The sequence below is a fragment of the Halichoerus grypus genome, chromosome 15 (genome assembly GCF_964656455.1).
Source record: "Halichoerus grypus chromosome 15, mHalGry1.hap1.1, whole genome shotgun sequence".
NCBI lineage: Eukaryota > Metazoa > Chordata > Mammalia > Carnivora > Phocidae > Halichoerus > Halichoerus grypus.
Genome location: NC_135726.1, coordinates 35,238,777 through 35,265,316, shown reverse-complemented (window position 1 = coordinate 35,265,316; position 26,540 = coordinate 35,238,777). Strand labels below are relative to the sequence as shown.

The 26,540-nt window shown below is 36.3% G+C and overlaps 1 protein-coding gene across 1 annotated transcript in view; it reads right to left on the bottom strand.

The window, feature by feature from the left end:
• ITFG1 (integrin alpha FG-GAP repeat containing 1) overlaps window positions 1-26,540 on the bottom strand; it is a 329,904-nt gene that overhangs the window by 89,153 nt on the left and 214,211 nt on the right. The window contains exon 13 of the mRNA XM_036120167.2: window positions 231-274. Coding sequence (XP_035976060.2) covers window positions 231-274 — 44 coding nt within the window. The remainder of the gene's footprint in view (window positions 1-230; window positions 275-26,540) is intronic.

Sequence of the window (26,540 nt, the reverse complement as noted above, 5' to 3'; positions counted from 1 at the left end):
TTCCAAGGTATCAGAAAAGGCTTCATAAAGGAGGTGAACCTTGAGGTGAGAGTTTTTTAGACAAGGTATCTTATTCCTTGTAAAAAGTAAAGTTCTTTTGAGCACTGAAGAATACTTTCGTCACTTCTAAATAATAACAATTTGAGTGTAACCTATAACTATTTTGTGTATATATACCATGCAGGGAATTTTCACAGAAAATTTTACAACTGAGAATTAAGTTTACTTACTGTTATCTTACGAGGACAGTCATTAGAACAGAGACCGCTGAGAACTGTGGAAAAATAAGAAAAGGCCATTATTACTGTTATAGCCTAAGCTTATATTTAAAGTGAACTCTAACTTCCCCTCCTATAATCTATTAATATGCTCTACTGAGTCATAATCACAAGCAGAAACCAATTCAATTCCTTTAGATATGAGTAAATCAAGTTTCTGTTGTTCACTTTATACCGATACTTTAAAAGCATTTATTAAGCAGTTAAGATGCTGTTTTGTGAAATATATAGGTGAGATAATTAATTAGAGTCACATCATACCATACCTACCGTTAGTTCTATTTTCCAAGTGGTTAGCTAAATTCCAAGGATGACTTAGATTCTGACAGAGAAGTGCCAAATGCAAACCAATTAAAATGTATACTGAGAAAAACACATTTAGCATTCTGTATTTCAAATTAGACTTTCTCCACTTATCTAGTCAAAGTTTCTGGGTCAAAGATTTTGGGCACCCTTGATAACTATTATGGAGAACACAACTATAAAAGAATTGATGGGTTTATAACAAGTATACAAAAATAATTTAATGACACGTTTATCCTATAATCACCAAAAAAGGAAAGGTTAGAATGTCTGAATATTCTTTGTATAAGTAACAGTTTTGAAATATAATTTTATTACCATCCCTTCATGTGAAGTGCCATCTTTGAAGGAAGTGGACATTATATGCTATTAAGTATTCTATATGTTATGCATTAAAGAGAGATGGCTGACATTTGTGCTCAGTAAGCATGAATTATCTCAATAATTATAAATATTTGTTAATTCAAACATATCCATAAGAAAAAGGTATCTTACATTTATTTATATTCTATGAATGTGAAATGACAATCATTATAACAGAAATACTTAGGCTGGGCATATAAAGTATAGACAAAGTTTATAAAGTATATATAAAGTATATACAAACACACCAAAAAAATGAGCATGATATACTTCATCACAAAGGAAGATACCTGCTCATTTGCTATAGTACAATTACACGAACTACAATCTGAGGAAACACTGAAATAAATGTTTTACATTTGCAAAACAGTTTTCAGTGTTTGTTTCTTACCCAGCACAGTACCTGGTTCTCACTCTTTTATTCTCCCAGCTTTCCATGACCTAATTTCTCCCTCTCCTTTGTTTCTCTTCCCTGAACTCCAGGCAGATATTGGTACTTCTTTTTTTCTTGTCACAAAATATTTTCATAAACTTAATTTAAACAATATCTTGCTGAATAATTATTTTCTCACAAGTCTATCTTTGTACTAGTATGTAAGCTCTGCATCATTTTATTATTTTCTCAGGTTCTAACCCAATGTATTTGCTCAATAAGTACTTGTTGAAGGAGGAAAAAGATGGATTATTCAATAAATGGTACTGGATAATTGGCTACTTGGAGGAAAATAAAGTTAGACTTTAATTCAACACAAAAAATTACATTTGGCAAGGACACAAATAATATAAGGAACTCTTAATATTTTAATAATAGAAAGACAACCCAATTAAACAATGGGCAAAGGATCTGAATAGGCATTTCTCCAAAGAAGATACAGAGATATACAAAGCTCATGAAAAGATGTTCAGCATCATTAGCAATCAGGGAAATGGAAACCAAAATCACAACGCAATGCACATTTGCAACATCCAAGAGGTGGAAGTAACCCAAGTAAATGTCTGAAGAATGAGTGGAAATAAATAAAATGTGGTATATATATACAATAGAACATTATTTGGCTTTAAAAAGAAATCCTGTCACATGTTACAACATGGATGAAACTTGAGGACATTATGCTAAGTGAAACAAGCCAGTCACAAAAAGACATACTGTATGATTCCATTTATATAAGGTATCTAAAGTAGTCACATTCATACAAACAAAAAGTAGAATGGTGGTTCCCAGGGGTTAAGGGTGAGGAGAAGAGAGGTGGTTGTTAAATGGGTATAGAGTTTCAGAGTTGCAAGATGAAAAAGTTCTGGAGGTCTGTTTCACAACAATGTGAATATACATAACATTATTGACTGCACATTTAAAAATGGTTAAGATGGTAAGTTTTATTTATTTATTTTTTAAAAAGATTTTATTTATTTATTTTGACACAGAGAGAGAGACAGCAAGAGAGGGAACACAAGCAGGGAGAGTGGGAGAGGGAGAAGCAGGCTTCCCGCTGAGCAGAGAACCTGATGTGGGGCTTGATCCCAGGACCCTGGGATCATGACCTGAGCCGAAAGCAGATGCTTAACGACTGAGCCACCCAGGCGCCCCAAGAGGTAAGCTTTATGTTACGTGTTTTTTTTTAACCACAACAAAAAACTGGTTAAGATGGTAAAAAAACAAAACAAAATGAAATAAACTCCGAAGACACCATTTCACACCCATTAGGATGGGTATAATCAAAAAGTCAGATAATAACCAATGTTGGTGAGGATGTAGAGAAATGGGATCCCTCACACGTTTCTGGTGGGGATGTAAAATGGTCTAGCTGCTTTGGAAAACAATCTGGCAATTCCTTAAAAGGGTAAACATAGAGTTCCCATTTAACCCAGCAATTCCATTCCTAGGTATATCTCAAGAGATATTAAAATAGAGAAATTAAAATATATGTCCACATGAAAGCTTGTACATTAATGTTCACAGCAGTATTATTCATAATAGCCAAAATTCATCAACTGATGAATGGATAAACAAGATGTGGTATATTCATATAATGGAATATTATTTGGCAATACTACATGGATGATCTTGAAAACATTATGGTAAGTGAAAGAAGTCAGTCACAAAAGACCATACTTTATATGATTCCATATATAGGAAATGTCTGGGATAGCCAAATCTATGGACACAGAGAGTAGTGGGCCTAGGGCTGGGGTGGGTTGGGGTGGGAATAGGGGATTGAAGGTGATTACTAAAGGGCATGGGGGTTTCTTCTGTGGTAATAAGCATTTCTAAAATGGATTGTGGTGATGGTTGCACAATTCTGTGAATATGCTCAAAGCCACTGAAGTGGGTGAATAGTATGGTATGTGAATTATATCTCAAAGCTGTTACAATACAAAAAAGACATAAAAATTTACAAAACTAATGACAAGGGGGTAAACTTCCTTTTAAACAAACATTACAAAGCCATACTATTGCTCATATCCAAAGAGCTTCTAGGTATGCGTTCAAAGATGATAATCCAATAGAAAACAAAGGATATCAAAGCAATATCCAGAAGAGAAAATGCAAATAATTAAAGACATAAACAAAAACATTCAACCTCACCAGTTAGGGAAAAAACAATCAATTTTATACCTAACAGGCAAAAAAGAGAAGACCAAGAAAAATGTCTGTAGGAAAAACAATAAAATCAAAGATAAATGACAAACTAGGAAAAATATTTGCAGCACATAAAACAAAGGATTAACTTCCCTAATATATACTACAGTGCATTTATAAATGAGACAATGAAAAAAGACAAGGACTAAACGTTTGTAGAAATAAAAATACAAATGACTCTTAGACATATGAAAAGATGCTGAACTTTACTCAGCATAAGAAAAATGCAAAATAAAAGAGAAAATACCTTTCACTTACGTGATTGGCAAAATCAAGAAGTTTAATAACCCATTGGTTGGTGAAGGTGTTAGGAAATACGCATTCTTATATACTGTAGATAAAAGGGTAAATTGATACAATTTCTATGAAGGGCATCTGTTAAAATAAAAAAATGTATACTATAAAGTTCAAAACCAGGCAGAATTAATCTGTGGTGTTGGAAATTAAAACAGTGGTTACTTTTAGGCAAAGTGGGTTAGTAACTAACAGGGGAACATGAGGAAGCTTCTGGTTGCTGGTTATATGTGTTTCTTGATCTGGGTGTAATTACATGGGTACATTTTATTTTGTGAAAATTTACAGGCTTGTGTACTTAGGTATACTTTTCTGTATGTCTATTTCAATAATTGTTTATTTAAAACATTCACATGTTATTTTTTAATAATGCCATTTTTAGAAATTTATCCTACAGGATATTCTCTGTGGCATTATTTATAATAACAACAACAAGGGATTGAATAGCCTTGATATCTTTTTAAAAGAACTCATTAAATTATGTTGTATCCATACTACGTGGTACTATTCAGTAGTTAAAATATTGAGGCAATTCTAGATTATACTGCTGTGGTATAATCTCCAAGATATGTTGTTAAGTGAAGAAAGCCTAGAACAATCATTTATGTAAAATAAAAGTATATACACATATATGCTTGTATATACATAAAATATCTTGGAGAAACACAAAAGAGTTGTCTTTGGGAAAAGGAATTGGACCATTGGGAGATGGGTGAAAGGGAGACTGACTTTTTACTATTTACTCTTGTATTTTTTTCATAATTGGCATGTATTACTTATCTTAAAGACCAAATTTATTAATGAAATAAAAATTTAGAGCTCTCAGATGAATAGGTACTAAATTGACAGTGTCATATGCTGGTGGGAATGTAAATGCCTGTATCTTTTGGGAATGGTAATTTGGTATTATTTATTAACATTAAAAACACAGCCCCTCAACTCACTGATTTCATGTCTGTGAAATATTGGAAACCACCTATGTATCTACTGAGACAAAATACTAGGTAAATTGTGGAACATGTACAGTGTTATGGAATGACATGGAGCTATTAAAAGAATGAAGGACATCTGGGCTCTTTCTATATTCTGGCTATTGTGGACATTGCTGCTATAAACACTGGTGTGCATGTGTTCCTTCGAATCAGTATATTTGTATCTTTTGGATCAAAAAAATGACATCTTGCCATTTGCAATGACATGGATGGAACTAGAGGGTATTATGCTATGCGAAATAAATCAGTCAGAGAAAGACAAATACCATATGATTTCACTCATCTATGGAATTTAAGAGACAAAACAGATGAACATAGGGGAAGGGAAGGAAAAATAAAAAAAGACAAATCAGACAGGGAGACAGACCATTAAAGACTCTTAACTCTAGGAAACAATCTGAGGGTTGCTGGAGGAGAGAGGGGTTGGGGGAACTGGGTGATGGGCATTAAGGAGGGCACGTGATGTGATGAGCACTGGGTATTATATGCAACTGATGAATCACTAAATTCTACCTCTGAAACTAAATTAAATAAGCTCCTCCTTCACTCCCCCCACACCCCCAAAGAAGAATGAAAGAGACCTGTAACTGCTGACTTGAAAGAGTGTTTATGCTCTCTTGCTAAGGTAAAAAAACAAGACGCAGGCAAAAATGTTTAGTAAGATTCTATTTACAAATGTATGTGTTGGATGAATCTCACAGACATAATGCTAAGGTAAAGAAACCAGAGGCAAAGAGTATAATACTGTATGCTTGCTGTTATATGACATTCAAAATAGGGAAAATGAATCTGTGGTGACAGAGATCAGAACAATGGATATACTTTTTCAGGGAGTATTGACTGGGTTGGGGGACCTTCTGGGGTACTGCAAATATTTTATCTTGGTCTGGGTGTGAGCTATAAGGAGGTATACCTATGTAAAATTTCACCAAGCTGTAGACTTTTACCTTTTTTCCTCTATACACCCATCAGTATAACCATTCTTATCACCTCACACCTACATGCCAAGGTGGTGACCCTGGATCTGACCTTTTCATTATGTACATCCATATTTTTTTCCCCCTCTGAACATTGCTGCAAAATTTATATTCTTAATTCACACAGTTATGTGAACAAAGAAAGGATCAATTTGATGAAAAATGTAAGGAGTAAGTGTGATCATTTTATGTGTCAACTTGACTGGACCATGGGGTGCCCAGATAATTGGCCAAAAAAATTATTCTAGATATTTCTGTGTGAGCAGTTTTGGATGAGATTAATATTTAATTGGTAAAATGAGTAAAAGAGATTGCTCTTCATAATGTTGATGGGCCCCATCCAATCAGTTGAAGGCCTGAATAGAACAAAAGTCTGACCCTCTCCTAAGTAAGAATTCTCTGGCCAGATGGCCTATATATTAGAATATCAGGTTTTCCTGCCTGACAAACTCTCTCTCCCTCCCTCCCTGTCCTTCCCCCCCCCCCCATATAATTGGTTTTGTTTCTCTGGAGAACCCCGACTAATACAGTAAGTTCCTGCAATTATTGGATCACTGACAATCTTCTCTTTGCCATAAATGCCCATTCATCAATGGATACCATCAATATTCTCCCTGAAGGTGAATTAATTTCTACTTCTTACTATCTGCTCGTTCTCTATTCCTGTGATCATGGCCTTCCACCTGGAATGTTGTGCCACTACCCATTTTGGTTGTTCCATCTTTCTGGAACTAGGTTCTCACCTATCATTTTCACAGAAGCCTTCTTTGATCTCAATAATCTTATAGCACATATAATTCAAGTATAAAGCACTTTTCACTGTTCTTTAGCTATATTACATGCATACATCTTCCTCTTGCAAGTAGACAGATTCCTGTTAGCAATAAATGCTTGTTATGTAAATGGTAGTTTCCAAAACCACCTTCACACACACACACACACACACACACACACACACACACACACACGTGCACACACATATTTTGTAACAGCTTTCAGATATAATTCACATTTTGAGACAGCATTCACCCATTTACAGTGTCCTATTCAGTGGTTTTTAGTGTATTCCCAGAGTTGTGCAACCATCACCATAATCACTTTTCATCACTTCTAAAAAGAAAGCCTGTACCCTTAGCTATCATGCCCTAGTCCTCTTATTCCCACCCTCAGCCCAAAGCAACCACTATAATTATCTACTGTGTCTACATACTTCTCTGAATATTTTGAGGATATTATAGAAAAAATTCAAAAATGTAGAGAAGAAAATAAAAATCACTTGTGATCCAACCATCCAGATATTCTTACCAATTTGTTGTAAGATAGCACACTGTCATACTGAATGTGTCCCCCCAAAGTTCATAGATTGAGTTCTAACCTCTGGTGCTGTCATACTTGGAGATGGGGCCTCTAAGGAAAAATTAAGGTTAAATGAGTTTTTAAGGGTGGAGTATTGATCTGATGGGATTAGTGTCCTTATAAGAAGAGACATGAGAGAGCTTGCTCTCTTGCTCTCTCTCTCTCTCACTCACTGCATGCACAAAGTGGAAGTCATGTGAGTACCCAAGGAGATGGAGGCCACCTATAAGCCAAGAGGCCTCAGAATGAAACCTACTTTGCTGGCACCTTGATCTTGGAATTCCCAATCTCCAGACTATGAGAACCAAATTTCTCTTGTTTAGGCTGCCCAGCCTGTGTACAGTACTTTGTTATGGCAGCCTGAGTAGACTAATATACATACTTAAAAAATTTACATATGTGAAATCATGCTACACATAATTTTGTAATCTTCTTTTTGGTTAACATAATACAATCTTTTCCTACATTATTAAATATGCTTCTATCACATAACTACATGGTATTCCACTGTATGTATGGATAGATAGATATATGCATAAAAATACATACCAATTCTTGGGGCACCTGGGTGGCTCAGTTGGTTAAGTACCTGCCTTTGGCTCAGGTCATGATCCCAGGGTTCTGGGATTGAGCCCCGTGTCGGGCTCCCTGCTCGGTGGGAAGTATGTTTCTCCCCTGCCCCTCCACCTCTGTTGTTCTCTCTTTCTCTCTCTCGCACGTGCGCACATGCGAGATAATAAATAAGTATATATATAAAAAATACACACCCATTCTTATTAGGACATTTAGGTTCTCCTCTACTCTATAATCCAACTTTTTCTCCTCTTAAAAATACCATTGGGAAGATCATCTTTACAGAAATGGTATATTATACACAAATCTTTGGCACATCTCTGATAATTTTCTTGGAATAACTACAGAATTAGAATTATTTCTGGGATTAATCTTAAAGCTTTTGGTGAGTATACTGAAATTATCCTTAAGAAAGGTTATCAAGAATCTTTTTTTAAAAAATATTTATTTATATATTTATATATTTATTTATTTATTTAACAGAGATAGAGAGAGAGCACAAGTAGGCAGAGCAGCAGACAGAGGTAGAGAGAGAAGCAGGCTCTCCGCCGAGCAGGGAGCCCGATGCGGGGCTCGATCCCAGGACTCTGGGATCATGATCTGAGCCAAAGGCAGCTGCTTAACCGACTGAGCCACCCAGGTGCCCCTCAGGCATCTTTTTAGTAAACATCCACTGATCTGGTAACTGCCAAACTCTGAACAGGAATTTGCTTTCATATATGCTCTTCCTTAATCCTCACAGAAAGATTGTGAGATACATTTAGCTGATTCCCACAATCTTTTTTTTCTCAGAAAAGGAAACTGAAGCTTGGGCCAGTATATCACTCAAGGTCACAAAACAAATGGAGCTCTTATGAAAAAACACGTGGCCACTAGACACTAACTCATTTAAAAAACACATTATCCTACTTTTATGGGAGATGGAAAAATCGATGAAGCAGTGGATTATTTTATTTTCTGTACAAGATAAATTGTCTGTGTCTTGCTTAGCATAGTTGAGAGTATTTACTCAAAATTATATAATAGTCTGTTTCATTTTATATATAGCAAGTTAAAAATTGGGTTCCTATATCTATTTCTGTTTTTTATAAGATTTCCTCTCTCAAATTTGAAGTTTCATATTATAGCAATAGGATCAAAAGATTATTTAAATATATCATACCTATATACATATATGTCATATATATTATACATACATATGTCTTATAAAAGGAGATGTCTACATAATACAAATAGAATATGCATTTCCTTGTTTTCTGCAAGCACAGTTGCAAGAAGGAATGGTAATAATCCTTGAGCCTAATTAATATTCTGGTTGATAATATTGTTTAATTAGGAATTCAGAACTCCTAAATACTATTATAAAGGTTAACCTGTTCTTAGCCTGAAATTATTATTTCATCTACAGAACAACCTGACTTTTTTCCCAGTGACACGTATCTAGTAACTGCAGCAGGCAGGGAAGACTCAGACTGTATGATTTCTGGGCTCTACTAGCTCTGTATATTTGACATGAGGCAGAAAAACAATGTCTTTAGCTACTTTCAGTAATGAGATTGCTTTCTCAAAGAATATATAGAAGAGTGGAATTTTACTTTTAGCTTTGGCTTTATCACTAAATCCCTCTGTTTTCCCTTTATGTTTGCAATCAGTAAAAAGGGACACAACTACTCACATACACACTTCTATCTTCTTCCTCTCTTGGGTTAATAAAGTTAAAAAAAAAGTCTGGAAATCATTAGGTTTCTTCAAATGTACAGGCTATATTAGGAAAATCTTTATTTTTATTTCTCTACTATATTTTCTGTATATTAATGTGACAGGCTCATCAGTACAGTTTAAATCATAGCTTATTAAAATTAAATACAACTTCAAAAAGAAAGGAAGAACTGAATTAAATGCTGAGAAACACAATATAGCATGAAATTTTATATATATGTTAGTAGTTTATCTTGTTATTAATAAGGTTTTTTTTTTAGTTAGTTTCTGTTCATATCAGATTAATTATACCAAGTTTACAGGTCATGAATGTTCATCAAGAATAAATCCAAAGCGACTATTTGATACCAACACTGGCTAAATTCCGTAAGATCAGCTCCTTTCAGGCATCCTATTTATACAGTACAGGAAATTTCGTCAAGTGTATGAGCCAGTGCAAAGTGTGGGCATGGGCAAATCACTTTACTTCTCTGTTTTACAGTTTTAGAAAAATCTTTAAAATAATATGGTTGGATAAAATAATTTTTAAGGCTTATAAAAACTCCCATATCCTATGATTCCAAACTGGTTTCTGTCTTGCTAGTAGATAGTTTCAGGTGCTTAACATTCTGCCCCAGCACAGAAGGAAGCAGTCTGGTTTTAAAGAGTGCTTTGTTTATGTTTGTTCACATATGTCAGAAATGCAGAGCAGAACCAGGAGTATAACTTATTTTGTAAGCTAGTTTTCTGCTTTCTCTTTCTGTAATATGCAAGATCATACTATTTTAAAAAGTTATACATTCTAATGTATTTCCACTGAAAGTCATCATATATAGGTATTATTATATGAGACAATTCATGTAAAACATTTGGCAGGGGGCCTGGCACATGATAAAAAATAAATATTGGCTACTGCTATTTGTTTGTTTGTTTTTAAATGAATTGTGGTTTCTATAATTCTGAATTCCAGTATTTAGAAGTATCAGTTTTCACTGCCACAGCTTTTTTTGGTTTGCCTGAAACTTTGGGAACCACCAGAAGCTAGCAGAGAATGCTCAGTGCTTATAGTATTTATATCTAATAAGTGGCAAAGGGCATAGCTTTTTAAAAATACTTTTCCAGATTTTCCAGATGTTTTATAACTGGCTGCCTTATTTTGTAATCAGAAAGCAAAACAAGTGCTAAACCAAAACTTTACCACTAAAAAAAAAGGAATAATGCTTTAAAATTCTCTTGCATAATCAAAAAGTAAAAGGGTAGATGCTGATGGTGTTTTTACAAATGTCACCCTGAAATTACAATTTTAAGACTCCGTAACGTCAAGCTTAAGAACAAGTAAAAAGTACCAGTAGTCTATTAATTCAGTGCAAGAACGTAATATCCTCAGTGACATCAGAATAAAAATTCCATCCTTTGTGCTTTAGTCAGAAAAAAAAACCCCACCAAACAAACCCAAAACCCACTCCTAAATGCTCCAAGGCAGAATTTATTATTATTACAGCAAAAGCTCACTTCCTAGAAGTGAGACAGTTATATTTTTTTATATAAAACTATACGGTTTTAAGTAAAACATTTTTCTTAAGCAACTGCAACAACAACTGGGAAGGTGTGCTAAAATAAAGAGCCCAAATGGAAAATGAAATTTCACAGGGTAGATACTGGTATACAATTCCAGCCTTCCACTATTTGTGTTTTTCACCACTGGGAGCTTCTTGAAGTATCTCTGTTTCTCATTTCAAGTGTCAGTGAATGGTTTCCTACTAACTAGCTGATCTTGGCTGAACCAGTCTAATTTTTAGAAGTTTAAGAATTTTATCCATTTCATAAACTTTTATAAATTATTAGTATGTATTTGTAACCATATTGCAAAATCCCATATAGATTTATTGTAACATTTTATAATAGCCTTTTAAATAAACTGTTTTAAAAAGTAATTTTTAATACCCTTAGACTTTTAAAACTATAGTTGTTATAAAAAAGATTAATGGAATATAGAAAATAGTCCATTCAGAGAATTAAATGAAAACCTGTAATTAAAATACTTAATGAGCTATTTGAAGTACTGGTTACTAGTAGATTAAATTAGTTTAAACATGACTAATGGAATGTACAATTCCTAAGTTTTCTTTAAAATGACAATGCATAGGATCTTTTTTTTTTTTAAAGATTTTTTATTTTTAAGTAATCACACCCAAGGTGGGGCTTGAACTCACAACCTTGAGACTGAGAGTCTGGGAAAGGGAGAAGTGGGCTCTTTGCGGAGCAAGGAGCCCGATGCAGGGCTTGATCCCAGGACCCTGGGATAGTGCCCTGAGCCAAAGGCAGATGCTTAACCAACTGAGCCACCCAGGTGCCCCTTAAGATTTCATTTTAAAACACATTATACGTTATAGCTCATGTATTCTTAAAGATATTTTAAAGTATAGCTTTGTGATTCAGTTTACATTAGCTACTTCACACAAATGTCAAAACCAAAAAATAGCAATAATCATGCATAAATACTGGAACACTAAACCACTGTGCAGGCTGGGAGAAGGATGAGTAGAATAAAATCAAAGCTATAAAGGTCAATACTGTATAATGGTTTTAGTAGCATTTAAAATGAAAAGTCCAGTGTTGTGAGGCTTTCCTCCTGGGGAGGGAAGCAGGACCATGCCTTACCAGATTCGTTAAGACTTGGCATTTTGAATCCCAGCCATGTGCCAGAGATAAAACAGAGGAGAACTGTGTTGCTGGGTGTGCTTATACCCTGGCACAGACAGGTCGAGGGCGGAGATCTGACAGAGGCTCGGGCCACAGGAGGGGAGACTGTTCGATTTTCTGTGAGGGCTTCCTGAGCAGTGGCAGCTGAGAGTTCCCCTCCCTGGGGAGAAGAGGGCTGGATGATGCCACCTTCCATCCCCCCTGCCCCACCCTGCCCATTACAAGGTGGGACTTCAGTGAACAATAAAGAGCCCCCAGTGGGAGCTGGAGCCACTCAAACCTAACCAGGTCCCCTGTGCCTTGCAGGAGCATCATTATTAGGGCAGGTCTGACTATGAGCCAGTGCAGTGGGCCTCTCCCCCAGAGGACCAACACAGGCCCCCTACATGTACCAAGTCTACTGACCACAGAGTGCTCCTAAAGGTCAGCTTCAGTTCTGGTGGAAATAGGACCAGGCTTCCCTCCCTTCCCCCTTTTTTTATTTCTTTTTTCTTGGAATCAGGCTTATAATTTCTCATTTTTTAGATCAGGCTTCTTTTTGTTTTCTTTCTTTCTTTCTTTCTTTTTGCACTCAGGCTTATAGTTTTCTGTTTGCTTTTTTGGTTCCTTTTCCTTTTCTCTTTTTCTTGGATCAGGTTTGTTTGTTTTTTAATCAGGCTTATCTTAACAAATAAATCAAAGCACACCTAGTTAAAGGCCCAAACACTCCCCAATGCAAGCAAGGAGGAACCCTGCAGAGGACTGACCTGTGGGAAAGAGCAGCGAAAACACAACAGCAGAGTGCACACAGCATACCAGAAACACTTCCTGAAGAGCCAGGCCCTGGACAGTGTATGACCTCTTTTTAATATAGCATTACACTCAGGAGCAGGAAACATAACAAGCTTTCATAATATTCAAAAGACAGAAACTTAGCCAAAATGACAAGACAAAGGAATTCTCCCCAAAAGAAAGATCAAGAAGAAATCAGACACAGACTTGCTCAAAACAGATATAAGCAATATATCTGAGTAAGAATTTAGAACAATGGTCATAAGATTACTGGCTGGGCTTTGAAAAAAGCATAGGGCATCAGAGAAACCCTTGCTTCAGAGATAAAAGACCTAAGAACTAGTCAGGCTGAAATAAAAAATGTTATAGGTGAGAGGCAAAACCAACAGGATGTAATCACAACAGGATGGAAGAAGCAGAGGAATGAATGGGTGACATGAAGATAAAATTATGGAAAATAAGGAACCAGAAAAGAAGAGGGAAGGAAAACTATTAGATCATGAATACAGACTTACGGAACTCAGCGATTCCATAAAGTGCAATGATATCTGTATCATAGGAGTCCCACAAGAAGAAGAGCAAGAAAAAGGGGCAGAAGGTTTATTTGAACAAATTACAGCTGAGAACTTCCCTAATTTGGGGAAGGAAATAGGCATTCAAATCCAAGAAGCACAGAGAACTCCCCTCAAAATGAACAAGAACAGGCCAACAAAAAGACACATCACAGGGAAACTTGCAAAATACTAACAAAAGAGAATTCTGAAAGTAGCTAGGCACAAAAGGTCCTTAACCAATAAGGGTAGACACAAATTTAGCAGCAGACCTACCCACAGAAACTTGGCAGGCCAGAAGAAAGTGGCATGATATATTCAATGTGCTAAATGGAAAAATATGTAGCCAAGGCTGTCATTCAGAATAGAAGGAGAAATAAAGTGTTTCCAAGACAAGCAGAAACTAAAGGAGTTCACGAACACTAAAGCAGTTCTGCAAGAAATATTAAAGTGGACACTTTGAGTGGTAAAGGGAGACCAAAAGCAACAAAGATTAGAAAGGAACAGAGACAATTTACAGGAACAGTGACTCTACAGGTAATACAATGGCACTAAATTCATATCTATAAATAATCACTCTGAATGTAAATGGACTCAATGCTCCAGTCAAAGAACATAGGGTATCAGAATGGATTAAAAAACAACAACAACAACAACAAAAACAAGACCCATTGATATGCTTCTTATAAGAGACTAATTTTAGACCAAAAGACATCCCCAGATTGAAAGTGAGGACTGGAGAACCATGCTAACAGACTTCAAAAGAAACCTAGAACAGCCATCCTTCTATCAGACAAAGTAGATTTTATTTTTTATTTATTTATTTATTTATTTATTAATATTTTATTTATTTGACAGAGAGAGACACAGTGAGAGAGGGAACACAAGCAGGAGGAGTGGGAGAGGGAGAAGCAGGCTTCCCTCAGAGCAGGGAGCCCGATGTGGGGCTCGATCCCAGGACCCTGGGATCATGACCTGAGCCGAAGGCAGACGCTTAACGACTGAGCCACCCAGGCGCCCCAGACAAAGTAGATTTTAAACCAAAGACTGTAATAAGAGATGAAGAAAGGCACTATATCATAATAAAGAGGTGTATCCAAAAAGAAGATCTAAGAATTTTTTTTTTTTTTTTAAAGATTTTATTTATTTATTTGACAGAGAGAGCAGGAACACAAGCAGGGGAGTGGGAGAGGGAGAAGCAGGCTTCCTGCCGAGCAGGGAGCCCGATGTGGGACTCGATCCCAGGACCCTGGGATCATGACCTGAGCCGAAGGCAGACGCTTAACAACTGAGCCACCCAGGCGCACAGAAGATCTAAGAATGGTAAATATTTATATTCCCAAATTTGGGAGCAGCCAAATATACAAATCAATTAATAACAAAATTAAAGAAACTCATTGGAAACAATACAATAACAGTAGGGGACGTTAACAGCCCATTCAAAGCAATGGATATATCATCTAAGCAGAAAATCAACAAGGAAACAATGGCTTTGAATGATACACTGGACCAGATGGACTTAACCGATCTATTCAGAGCATTTCATCCTAAAGCAGAATACACATTCTTTTTGAGTGCACATGGAACACTCTCTAGAACAGATCACATACTAGGTCACAAATCAGGCCTTAACCAGTACAAAAAGATCAAGATCATACCATGCATATTTTCAAACCACAATGCTATGAAACTTGAAAGTCAGCCACAAGAAAAAAATTTGGAAAGACCACAAATACATGGAGGTTAAACAACATCCTACTAAAGACTGAATGGGTCAACCAGAAAATTAAGGAAGAAATAAAAAAATACATGGAAGCAAATGAAAGTGAAAACACAGTAGTCCAAAACCTTGGGATGCAGCAAAGGTGGTCCCAAGAGGCAAGTATATTGCAATACAGGCCTTCCTCAAGAAGCAAGAAAAGTCTCAAATATACAACCTAACCTTATACCTCAAGAAGGTGGAAAAAGAACAGCCAAGAAAGCCTAAAACAAGTAGAAGAAGGGAAATAATAAAGATTAGGGCAGAAATCAATGGTATAGAAATAAAAAAAAAACCCAGAACAGATCAATGAAACTAGGAGCTGGTATACTGAAAGAATTAAAAAGATTGATAAACTTCTAGCCAGACTTACCAATCACTAATAAAACAGGTGAGATCACAACCAATACTACAGAAATACAATTATAAGAGAACACTATAAGCAATTATATGCCAACAAATTGGGCAATCTGGAAGAAATGGATAAATTCCTAGAAACCTATAAACTACCAAAACTGAAACAGGAAGAAACAGAAAGCCTGAACAGACCCATAACCAGCAAAGAAATTGAATCAGTAATCAAAAATCTCCAAACAAACAAGAGTCCAGGGCAAGATGCCTTCTCAGGGGAATTCTACCAAACATTTAAAGAAGAATTAATACCTATTCTTTTGAAACTGTTCTAAAAAAGAAATGGAAGGAAAACTTCCAAACTCATTCTATGAGGCCAACATTACCTTGATCCCAAAACCAGATAAAGACCACACCGAAAAGGAGAATTACAGACCAATATACCTGATGAACATAGATGCAAAAATTCTCAACAAGACACAAGCCAATCAAATCCAATAATATATTAAAAGGATTATTCACTACTACCAACTGGGATTTATTCCTGGGCTGCAGGGGTGGTTCAATATCAGCAAATCAAAAAACGCGACACAACACATTAATAAAAGAAAGGATAAGAACCACATGATCCTCTCAATAGATGCAGAAAAAGCATTTGACAAAATACAGCATCCTTTCTTGATAAAAACCCTCCACAATGTAGGGATAGAGGGAACATACGAAAACATCATAAAGGCCATGTATGAAAGACCCACAGCTAATACCATCCTCAATGGGGAAAAACTGAGAGCTTTTTCCCTAAGGTCAGGAACACAAGAGGTATGTCCACTCTCGGCACTGTTGTTCAATATAGTACTGGAAGGCCAAGCCTCAGCAATCAGACAACAAAAAGAAGTAAAAGGCATCAAAATTGACAAGGAAGAAGTCAAACTTTCATTCTTTGCAGATGACACGATACTCTATGTAGAAAACCTGAAAGATGCCACCAAAAAGTTGCTAGAACTGATACATGAATTCAGCAAAGTCTCAGGATATAAAATCAACATACATAAGTCTGTTGCATTTCTATACACCAATAATGAAGCAGCAGAAAGAGAAATCAAGGAATCAATCCCATTCCACTAAATGATACAATTGCACTAAAAACCATAAGCTACCTAGGAATAAACCTAGCCAAAGAGGTAGAAGATCTGAAAAGTATAGAACACTTATGAAAGAAATGAAGAAGAACCAAAGAAATGGAAAAACATTCCATGCTCATAGATTGGAAGAGCAAATATTGTTAAAATGTCTATGCTACCCGAAACAATCTACACATTCAATGGAAACCCTATCAAAATAACAGCAGCATTTTTCACAGAGATAGAAAAAACAAATCTAAAATGTGTATGGAATAGAAAAGACCCCGGATATCCAAAGCAATATTGGAAAAGAAAACCAAACCTGGAGGTATCACAATTCCTGGTTTCAAGCTGAATTACAAAGCTGTAATCACCAAGACAGTATGGTACTGGCATAAAAACAGACTCATAGCTCAATGGAACTGAATACAGAACCCAGAAATGGACCCACAACTATATGGTCAACTACTCTTTGACAAAGCAGGAAAGAATATCCAGTGGAAAAAAGTCAGTTTTTTCAACAACGGATGTTGGGAAAATTGGACAGTGACATGCAAAAGAATGAAACTGAACCAGTTTCTTACACCATACACAAAAATAAATTCAAAATGGATGAACGACCTAAATGTGAGATGGGAATCCATCAAAATCTGAGGAGAACAGAGACAGTAACCTCTTTGACCTTGGCTACAGCAACTTCTTACTAGACATGTCTCAGGGGGGCAAGAGAAACAAAAACAATAGTGAAGTATTGGGACTTCATCAAGATAAAAAGCTTCTGCACAGCAAAGGATAAAATCAACAAAACTGAAAGGCAATGTATTGAATGGGAGAAGATATATGCAAATGACATATCAGATAAAGAATTTATCAAACTCAACATCCAAAAAATATTAATCTAGTTAAGAAATGGGCAGAAGACATGAACAGACATTTCTTCAAAGAAGACAGACACATGGGTAACAGACACAGGATAAAATGCTCAACATCACTCATTATCAGGGAAATACAAATCAAAACCACAATGAGATACCATTCTCATATCTGTCAGAAAGGCTAAAATTAACAATTTAGGAAACAACAGAATTTGGCGAGGATGCGGAGAAAGGGGATCCCTCTTACACTGTTGGTGGGAATGCAAACTCTGGAGAAGAGTATGGAGGTTCCTCAGAAAGTTAAAAATAGAGCTACCCTACCCTATGACCCAGCAACTGCACTACTAAGTATTTATCCAAATGATACAAACATAGTGATTCGAAGGGGTGCATGCACCCCAATGTTGGTAGCAGCGCTACCAACAATAGCCAAATTATGGAAAAGAGCCCAAATGTCCACTGACTGATGAATAGATAAAGAAGGTGTGGTATATGTATACAATAGGATATTACTCAGCCATCAAAAAGAATGAAATCTTGCCATTTGCAAGGGTGTGGATAGAGCTAGATTGTATTATGCTAAGCGAAATGAGTCAGTCAGAGAAAGAAATATACCGTATGATTTTACTCATATGTGGAATTTAAGAAATAAAACAGATGAACATAGGGGAAGGGAAGGAAGAATAAAATAAGTTAAAGACAGAGAGGGAGGCAAACCATAAGAGACTCTTAACTCTAGAGAAGAAACTGAGGGTCAATGGAGGGAGGTGGATGGGGAATGGGCTAAAATGGGTGATGGGCATTAAGGAATGCAGTTGTTGCGATGAGCAATGGGTGTTGTACGTAAATGATGAATCACTAAATTCTACTCCTGAAACTAACAGTACATTAACTAACTTGAATTTAAATAAAATCTTGGCAGAAGAAAAAATAAAATGAAAAGTCCTTGCCTGGATTATAGGTGACTCCTCATATTCATTCTCTGAAAATATTTTTTGTTTTTGTTTAAAACATGTGACTATAAGGCAAATATCATAATCAAATATCATATGGGAAATAAAAGGCACTGTCCCAGCTATTCCTGTCATTCAGACATTAATTTAGACACGTGGAAACCTTTTTGACAGTTGATTACCTATGTTTCATTATTTTAATTAAAAAATCATACACTCATTGAGAAGAACTTAGATACAGAATTATAAAGTAAAAAATAAATCAACTTTCAAGTAATTTTGATCCTGTTCTCTACTTGTGCAAACCGATATTAAATGTGGTAGGCATATGTTTTATACACATATAACTTTTTATATACATATGTATATTCTTGTACACATATAAAGTTGTTAAAATTTATTCTAAATTTGGGAGAGGTCTTACCCTAAAAACATATTTGATTCTACTAGGTAAATATGTTTTAAAAACTTTTAGTAAATAATTTAAAATGGAAAACATATATTTACCTTCCTTAATCCCTAAATATCACCATAATGATTAAAGAAGTCTGAAAATAAAAGTGTGTGATCAATGGTAGCTATTCTGAGGAATTTCTAAAGGGTATTAAATAGGTAAACAGTATTGAGAAAATAGCCAATTAATGCTGACCAGGTCAGAGAATCAATGGGTCAATAGTGGATGGACTCCCTAGCAGACCAGTGAGAAACCTCGAATCTCAGGGCAACAGCTGAGAAGGAGGGCAAACCATGATGGGGCCAGGGAAGCAGGGAGGAGATGAAGGACTCCTGGAACTGAGCCAAGGATCACATAGGGAACAGAGGTATTTGTCACTCTGAGGGTCCTGCTAGCTAAGTAAAGTGGGGGATTTGCTGGTACTTCTAGACAGTGTTCTAAACAATTTTAGAGTGTTGCCAAAAAACCAACCCTCTGAATCCACATGGTGAAATAACACAAAAAGGCCAGCAAAGCAGTGAGACTGTTTAATAAACCGTGCCTCCCTGTAACTCCCCAATCTTCTTCCCATTGGAAAGCACAACTCTGTTCAGACTTGGAGTCTGATGATCCCCCCAGGTTGAGGCCAGAGGAGTAAGTCAGAGACTCCTGCAGTGTCCCTTGCTAGTGATTCTCATAGAAGTGGACGCAGTTCATCACCGAGGCATCACTTGCGCAGTGTTATCTGAGTCAGCTCCCAGCTTTTGAGCCCCAAGGAGCTCCTGCATGGGGAGGGGAGAAAGGGAGTTGCAGCAATTGTCTGCTAGGCAGAATTGTATGTGACACACGTGCTTTTCCCACCATATTACCTACCAACACTAATTCTTTTTAGAAATATAAGCATAGAAAAATTCTCAGATGCATGAAGAAAAACAGCAGCTTAAAAGAAGGAAAACCAAAGTGAGCTATCATATAAATGGTCCCTACCTAAACAAGAGAACATGAAGGAAAAGGAGAGAATTTCAAAGATTACCATACTGTTTGCAAGAAGTTAACAGAGCAGTATTTATAAAATTCTGTACTAACAGTAGTATAGAATTGTAAGAAGTAAACAGAGCAATATTTATAAAATTCTATACAAACAAAATTAATGTTGATATGGAAGAGCAAGAGAAAAATATTTTAAGACATACTAGTACTCAGAAAATATATTAACCTATGTAAACCTTTCTGAAAATCATGTGAGGAAGTATTCTACCAAAAGAGATAGAAATCAGAAAAAAGAAAGGGAAAGAGGTGGCATATAGGCAAACTGATGGCAATAAAGCTGGTAAAACTTGTTATGTTTATTCTTTTTTAAGATTTCATTTATTTGAGAGAGAGAGCATGCATGTGAGAGCAGGAGTGGGGGAAGGGGCAGAGGGAGAGGGAGAAGCAGACTCCCTACTGAGCAGGGAGCCCAATGGGATGCAGGGCTTGATCCCAGGACCCTGAGATCATGACCTGAGCCAAAGGCAGATGCTTAACCGACTGAGCCACCCAGGCACCCAAAACTTGTTAAAGTTTAAATAATCATTGATAACATGGTTTGAACTGTTAAAAAAGAATTTGTAAAATAGAAGGCAGAAAAGGTAAAACAAAATTGATCATCCATAAATAAACTTCCGCATTATTTCAACAGAATCTTGAAACAGGCAGGGAAATAAAACCTTTCTAAATATCTCGTCTTACTTGGGAAGTAAAAGGTGAACATACTATTACAATTTAAAAAGTGCTAGGAAAACACAGGTTCATTTATTTGTTAGAAAATGGCATTAAGTCCTGGTAGAATTGAATTAGAATGCGGAACCTTCCAGTGCAGCTGACAGGAATAAGAGGTAAAAACAGAGCTAGGAATCAGTTCTGATTCAAGGGAGCTAGGGAACCCCACAATTCTGTAATACACAGGGTCCCCCATCTTCACAGAAGTGCTTGGAATGTGTTCTGTGGATCTGTAGTGTCACAAGGTACCAGTGGGAATAGGCAGAAGGATAGTTTTCTTTTTTTTTTTTTTTAAAGATTTTATTTATTTATTTGAGAGACACAGAGAGCGCGCACGAGAGCAAGCAGGAGCAGTGGGGAGAGGCAGAGGGAGAGGGAGAAGCAGGCTTCCTGCTGAGCAGGGAGCCCCATGCAGGGCTTGATCCCAGGACCCTGAGATCGTGATCTGAGCTGAAAGCAGACGCTCAACCGACTGAGCCACCCAGGCGCCCCAGAAGGATAGTTTTCTGTCACCAATTTTCTCAGTTTCCTTAACTGAAAAACAGTGACATTTAGCACAGGCTGGTTTGAGCATTAGAGTAACAGAATAATTTTAAAGAAAAATCCACTCTGGACATTGTAGATGGCTTTGAAAGAACAATTACATACTGGTGACTGACTTAAGGCAAACAACTAATAATCAAAGGAGAGAGAGGAAGGCCATTTCAAAACAACTAGGTTATTTTTCCCATGTGATTGCTTCAAATTGGCATCTCATTTCCCATGACCTTTCTATAAAGTATGTTATTAATATTTATGTTAATATCTTCAATGCAAAGTTATCTTGTTTCCTAAAACTAAAACCTCCTGAACCCAATTGGCTATCTCTGGGTCTGAATGTGGAGATGTGTGGAGAAAACCTTCTCCCAGATACTATTAGATGCTACTGCTACGCAGCGGTCCCCATCCTGACTTAGGCTAAGAAGTCACAGGCTACAGATTCTCAAGAGACTTGCAGGTTTTAAAACTTTTTACATGGAATTTTTCAAATTATACAAAATTAGAAATATAGAAAGGACCCCACTCACACTTCACACAGTTTCAGCTGTCAACAAAACATGGCCAATCTTGTTACATCTACATTCCACTTCCTACTTCCCTGGGTTACTTTAAAGAAACATCTCAAGTTGCTGGAGTGGTGGGGGGTGGGAGGGATGGCGTGGCTGGGTGATAGACAATGCGGAGGGTATGTGCTATGGTGAGTGCTGTGAATTGTGCAAGACTGTTGAATCACAGATCTGTACCTCTGAAACAAATAATACATTATATGTAAAAAAAAGAAGAAGAAGATAGCAGGAGGGGAAGAATGAAGGGGGGGAGATCGGAGGGGGAGACGAACCATGAGAGACGATGGACTCTGAAAAACAAACTGAGGGTTCTAGAGGGGAGGGGGGTGGGAGGATGGGTTAGCCTGGTGAGGGGTATTAAAGAGGGCACGTTCTGCATGGAGCATACGCAAACAATGAATCATGGAACACTACATCAAAAACTAATGATGTAATGTATGGTGATTAACATAACATAATAATTAAAAAAAAATGTGAGAAAAAAAAAGAAACACCTCAAACATGTCATTTCATTTTCATGTAGTCTGTTGTCTGATTATTTAATTCTTCAAATAAATTTACTTTTTCCTGAGCAGGATCATTATGTATTCATGTATTCTGTTACTATAGTTATAATTTGTGGTCTACTCTAAGGACAAAAACTGCAATAATTTTAGTAGGACTAATTGTTTTATTATTCAACAGATATTTATCAAGGGCCTGCTATATACCAGATATTAGTATCAATGGATAGAACTGAATATGCATGTTTTGACTTCATACAAGATAAATATTCTAACAACTAAACTGACTCATAAAAGAAGTGTGTGCTGTTTTATGAGGAGGTGAGTTTTACTGCAAGGCATTCAAGCAGAAGCTGACTGAGATGTTGCATTAGGGTGCACTTGGGCAAGATGCCTTTTGAGGCCTTTCCCATCTCTAAGATTCTCTGATCTTTCTGTAATTTTTAAAAATGTAAATGAACAAATACCAAGGAAGGAATGAATATCCTAAATTATATGTATGCATTTTTCACATGGACAATTTCCCAGTGATCAATATAAAAAAAGTGTGAGACCGGCTTCTGCTTCATACCGAGAAACTGTCTCTCTCTTTAGCATTATTATTGTTGTTGTTGTTGTTGTTATTACAACTGGGGATCTGAATCCCGTATCACTGTAGGAAAATCTTTTATGCTCTGACTTACTTCTATTTCACAGGACTGATGAACCCTGCTCTAGGACAGTCTACAAGTGCACACATGGGAGGTAACACCATCACATGCCCTCATGCTAACTAACAAATTCGTGAGTATAGTACAAAACTTCAATCATACTTTTTCAAGAGCACAAAACAAATAATTTTAAATATGAAAGCAGTTTTAAGGCTTGAATAAAAGAACCTGTTGAGTGCAGGGTGATCTTGATTTGTCCTAACCATATACAAATTAGTATCTATTTCACCGGAATTTTTCCTTACTACTCAATGAGTCACATCTACTCTAGGAAGCATTAATTTTCAATCCATACAGCCATACACATAAACACTTCAAATTCAGATGAACTAAGCAATAAATCTTTTTTGAAAGCTTTAAACATGAGAAAATGGTTTCTTTGAAGTACACTGGCAAAACTCAAATCAAGGACACAAATCCTATAACTATCTCATTAAACAGAAAAAATACTTTGAAAGAGAATTACTGAGTTTCAATATAAGTTTTTGAAACAAATAACATTTATTCTAGGTTGGAACAAAAGGTTATTTTCACAGCATCCCATTAAGGTCATGAGAGAGAGCCCCTCTCTTACTGCATGGTATTTTTTCTGTACATTTTTGGTTTATAAGCCTGGGAAATTAAGTAAGTTATTTTATAAAAAAGATCTTATTTATTTATTTGAGTGAGAGAGAGAAAGAAAGACAAAGAGAGAGAGAGAGAGAGGGAGCGCACGAGCAGGCAGGGAGGGGCAGAGGGAGAGGGAGAAGCAGGCTCCCTGAGCCGGACGCGGGGCTCAATCCTAGGACCCCAGGATCATGACCTGAGCCAAAGGCAGATGCTTAACTGATTGAGCCACCCAGGCATCCCAAGTAAGTTATTTTCTAGTCACAGAGAATCCTAAAGATAGGTAGACTTGAGAACTTAAGCTAGGGCAGGTAACTCGCTCACTAAGGCTCAATCTTCTCTTTTCAAGAAATGAACTACCGACTAGCTATAGCTCTAACATCAGAAAACAGCTAAAGGTGGGAATATGTCCTTGAATTAGAGTTTCAAATTTTGGTAGAATGTTTCCTAGAGACAGAACATGGGGTGTGAGGCATCAAGTGTTGCCTGGGTACTAGACGGAATACTTTTAAATTAGGATAAGATAGCCAATCCATGCCTTGAAAAGTACCTGGCCATATGTTTAACATAAATTTCCTGAATGCCTCCTATATGCCAGGCCCTGTGTTCAGCACTGGGGAATCAAAGACAAATAAGACACGGACACTACTCTCAAGTTGTTTAGAGTATCACAGTACACTATGAGAGAAAGATGCTATGCAAGCGACCATAGTAAATAAGTCTAGACTTCAGTAAATAAGTCTAAGACTATCCTGGAATGGATGGAGTTGGTGGTAGAGAAGAAATCATGTGTTCTATTAAAATAAATGGGGACTAGGAGTGTGCTGTCATTTTCAAAGGCTGATTCTAATGATCCTAGGGCATAGAACAGATATTTTGAGATGTATGCTTTGGTTGACTCTCCCCTTGGCAACTAGGGTTTACGTTAGTCAATGGCTGTACTAGGCTTAGTTATTTATCTGTAGGGGATCAAATTCCAAACTCTTACTTCAACAGTGCTTGTTTCAATTCAATGAATTGAACCAGGTTATTCTAATTACACATACATTTAGGGTTAGCAAAAATGTTAAGGATTCCTTGTCTTTCAGATAAAAAGAGGATTAAAGTTGAAGGAAAACTGCTGAGAAAAAAATACACTTTAAAGTAGATATGTCCTGGGATTGAGCCCCACATCGGGCTCCCTGCTCAGCGGGAAGCCTGCTTCTCCCTCTCCCACTCCCCCCGCTTGTGTTCCCTCTCTCGCTATGTCTCTATCTGTCAAATAAATAAATAAAATCTTAAAAAAAAATAAAGTAGATACGTTAATAGCAAGCCAAATACACAGCAAAGTTTAATTTTTTTTTTAGCTCTAAAATAGCCAAATAATACCTCCTTCAAAATGGCAAAGGAGTGCCTACAATCATATAGATAAAAAATGTAGAAATGGATAGACTCATAATCTCAGTATTCTGAGATTGCAGTAGTAATGAAGATGGGAGTCACTCTTAGTTCACTCAAATTAGAATGAATATGCTGGTTAGAAAGGAAAACATTTTCTGTCATTTATAAATACATGTGTCACTTCATTAACAAATGAACTGTCTTGATGGCTGTCTTGGTGTCAACTACAATAATAGTAACAAAAACACAGTTAACTTCCAACAGCAATTCATGATAAAACTCTCGGCAAAGTAGAAATAGGGTAAACTTACTTAATACAATACATAGCATCTACAAAAACCTACAGCTAATAATATCATACTTAATGGTCAAAGATGGAATGCTTTCCCCCAAGATCAGAAACAAGACAAGGATGTCCACTGGCACCAATCTTATTCAACATAGTAATAGAAATTTTAGCTAGAACAAGAAAAAAAAAGGCATAGATTGGAAAGAAGAAATAAAACTGTCTCTTTCCAGATAACATAATTGTCTATGTAGAAAATCCTAACAAATCTTAAAAAAACCTCCTAGAATCAATAAGTAAGTTGAGCAAGGTTGCAGTATACAAGATTAACACACAAAAATCAACTGTATTTCTATTTACTAAAAACAAACATGTGGAAACCAAACTTAAAAACACAGTATATGTAATCACTTCAAAGAAAATAAAATATTTAGTCATACACTTAACAAAAAATTTACATAGGATCTCTGTGGTGAACATGGGTGTCAGGTGGAGGAGATGGTTAGCTTGATTGGGAATAGGTAACAATGAGCAAATTGAAGTAAATATACTGAGGAAAGTGGAAGCTGAGTTTCTTATTGCTAGAGAAGATACCTATAGACAGAAATGATTAGAAAGAACCCTTGAAACGATGTGTTAGATTAGAAATGTAAGTAATGGCATAAATTCACGGTTTTATAGTAAGTAAATGTATGTATACGTATATACATACATACAGTTATAGATGGGTATATTTGTGTGTTGTGTATGTGAAGCCGTATCTGTATTTCCTAGCTCTGTCCATAGAGAGAAGCTAGAAGAAGTGACAACTCAGTAACAATTAGCACACTGAGAATCTACAAGTTGGTTTTTAAATTTCCTTCAAAAGCTCCTTGGAGAGAGGTCAGACTCTAGACTTAGGGCAAGGGAGGTATAAGATCAATCTGGAATATCTTTCTATCCCAGAGAACATGTCAAAAAGATATAGGAGCCAGCCTGAAGGAGCTTCTACTGCTTCTATTGGGAACACTTTGAACATTAAATGATTTTATGTACTACATGTAATATGAATACATATATATAATATATATGATAAATGAATACATAAATACATGGGAGAGAAGCAAAAGATTTTCCTTATAGTAGAATGCCAACTAATAAATGAAGAAGGAATGTTGGAAATAGAGAATCACTCTTTGACAACTATCTCAGAGAAGGCA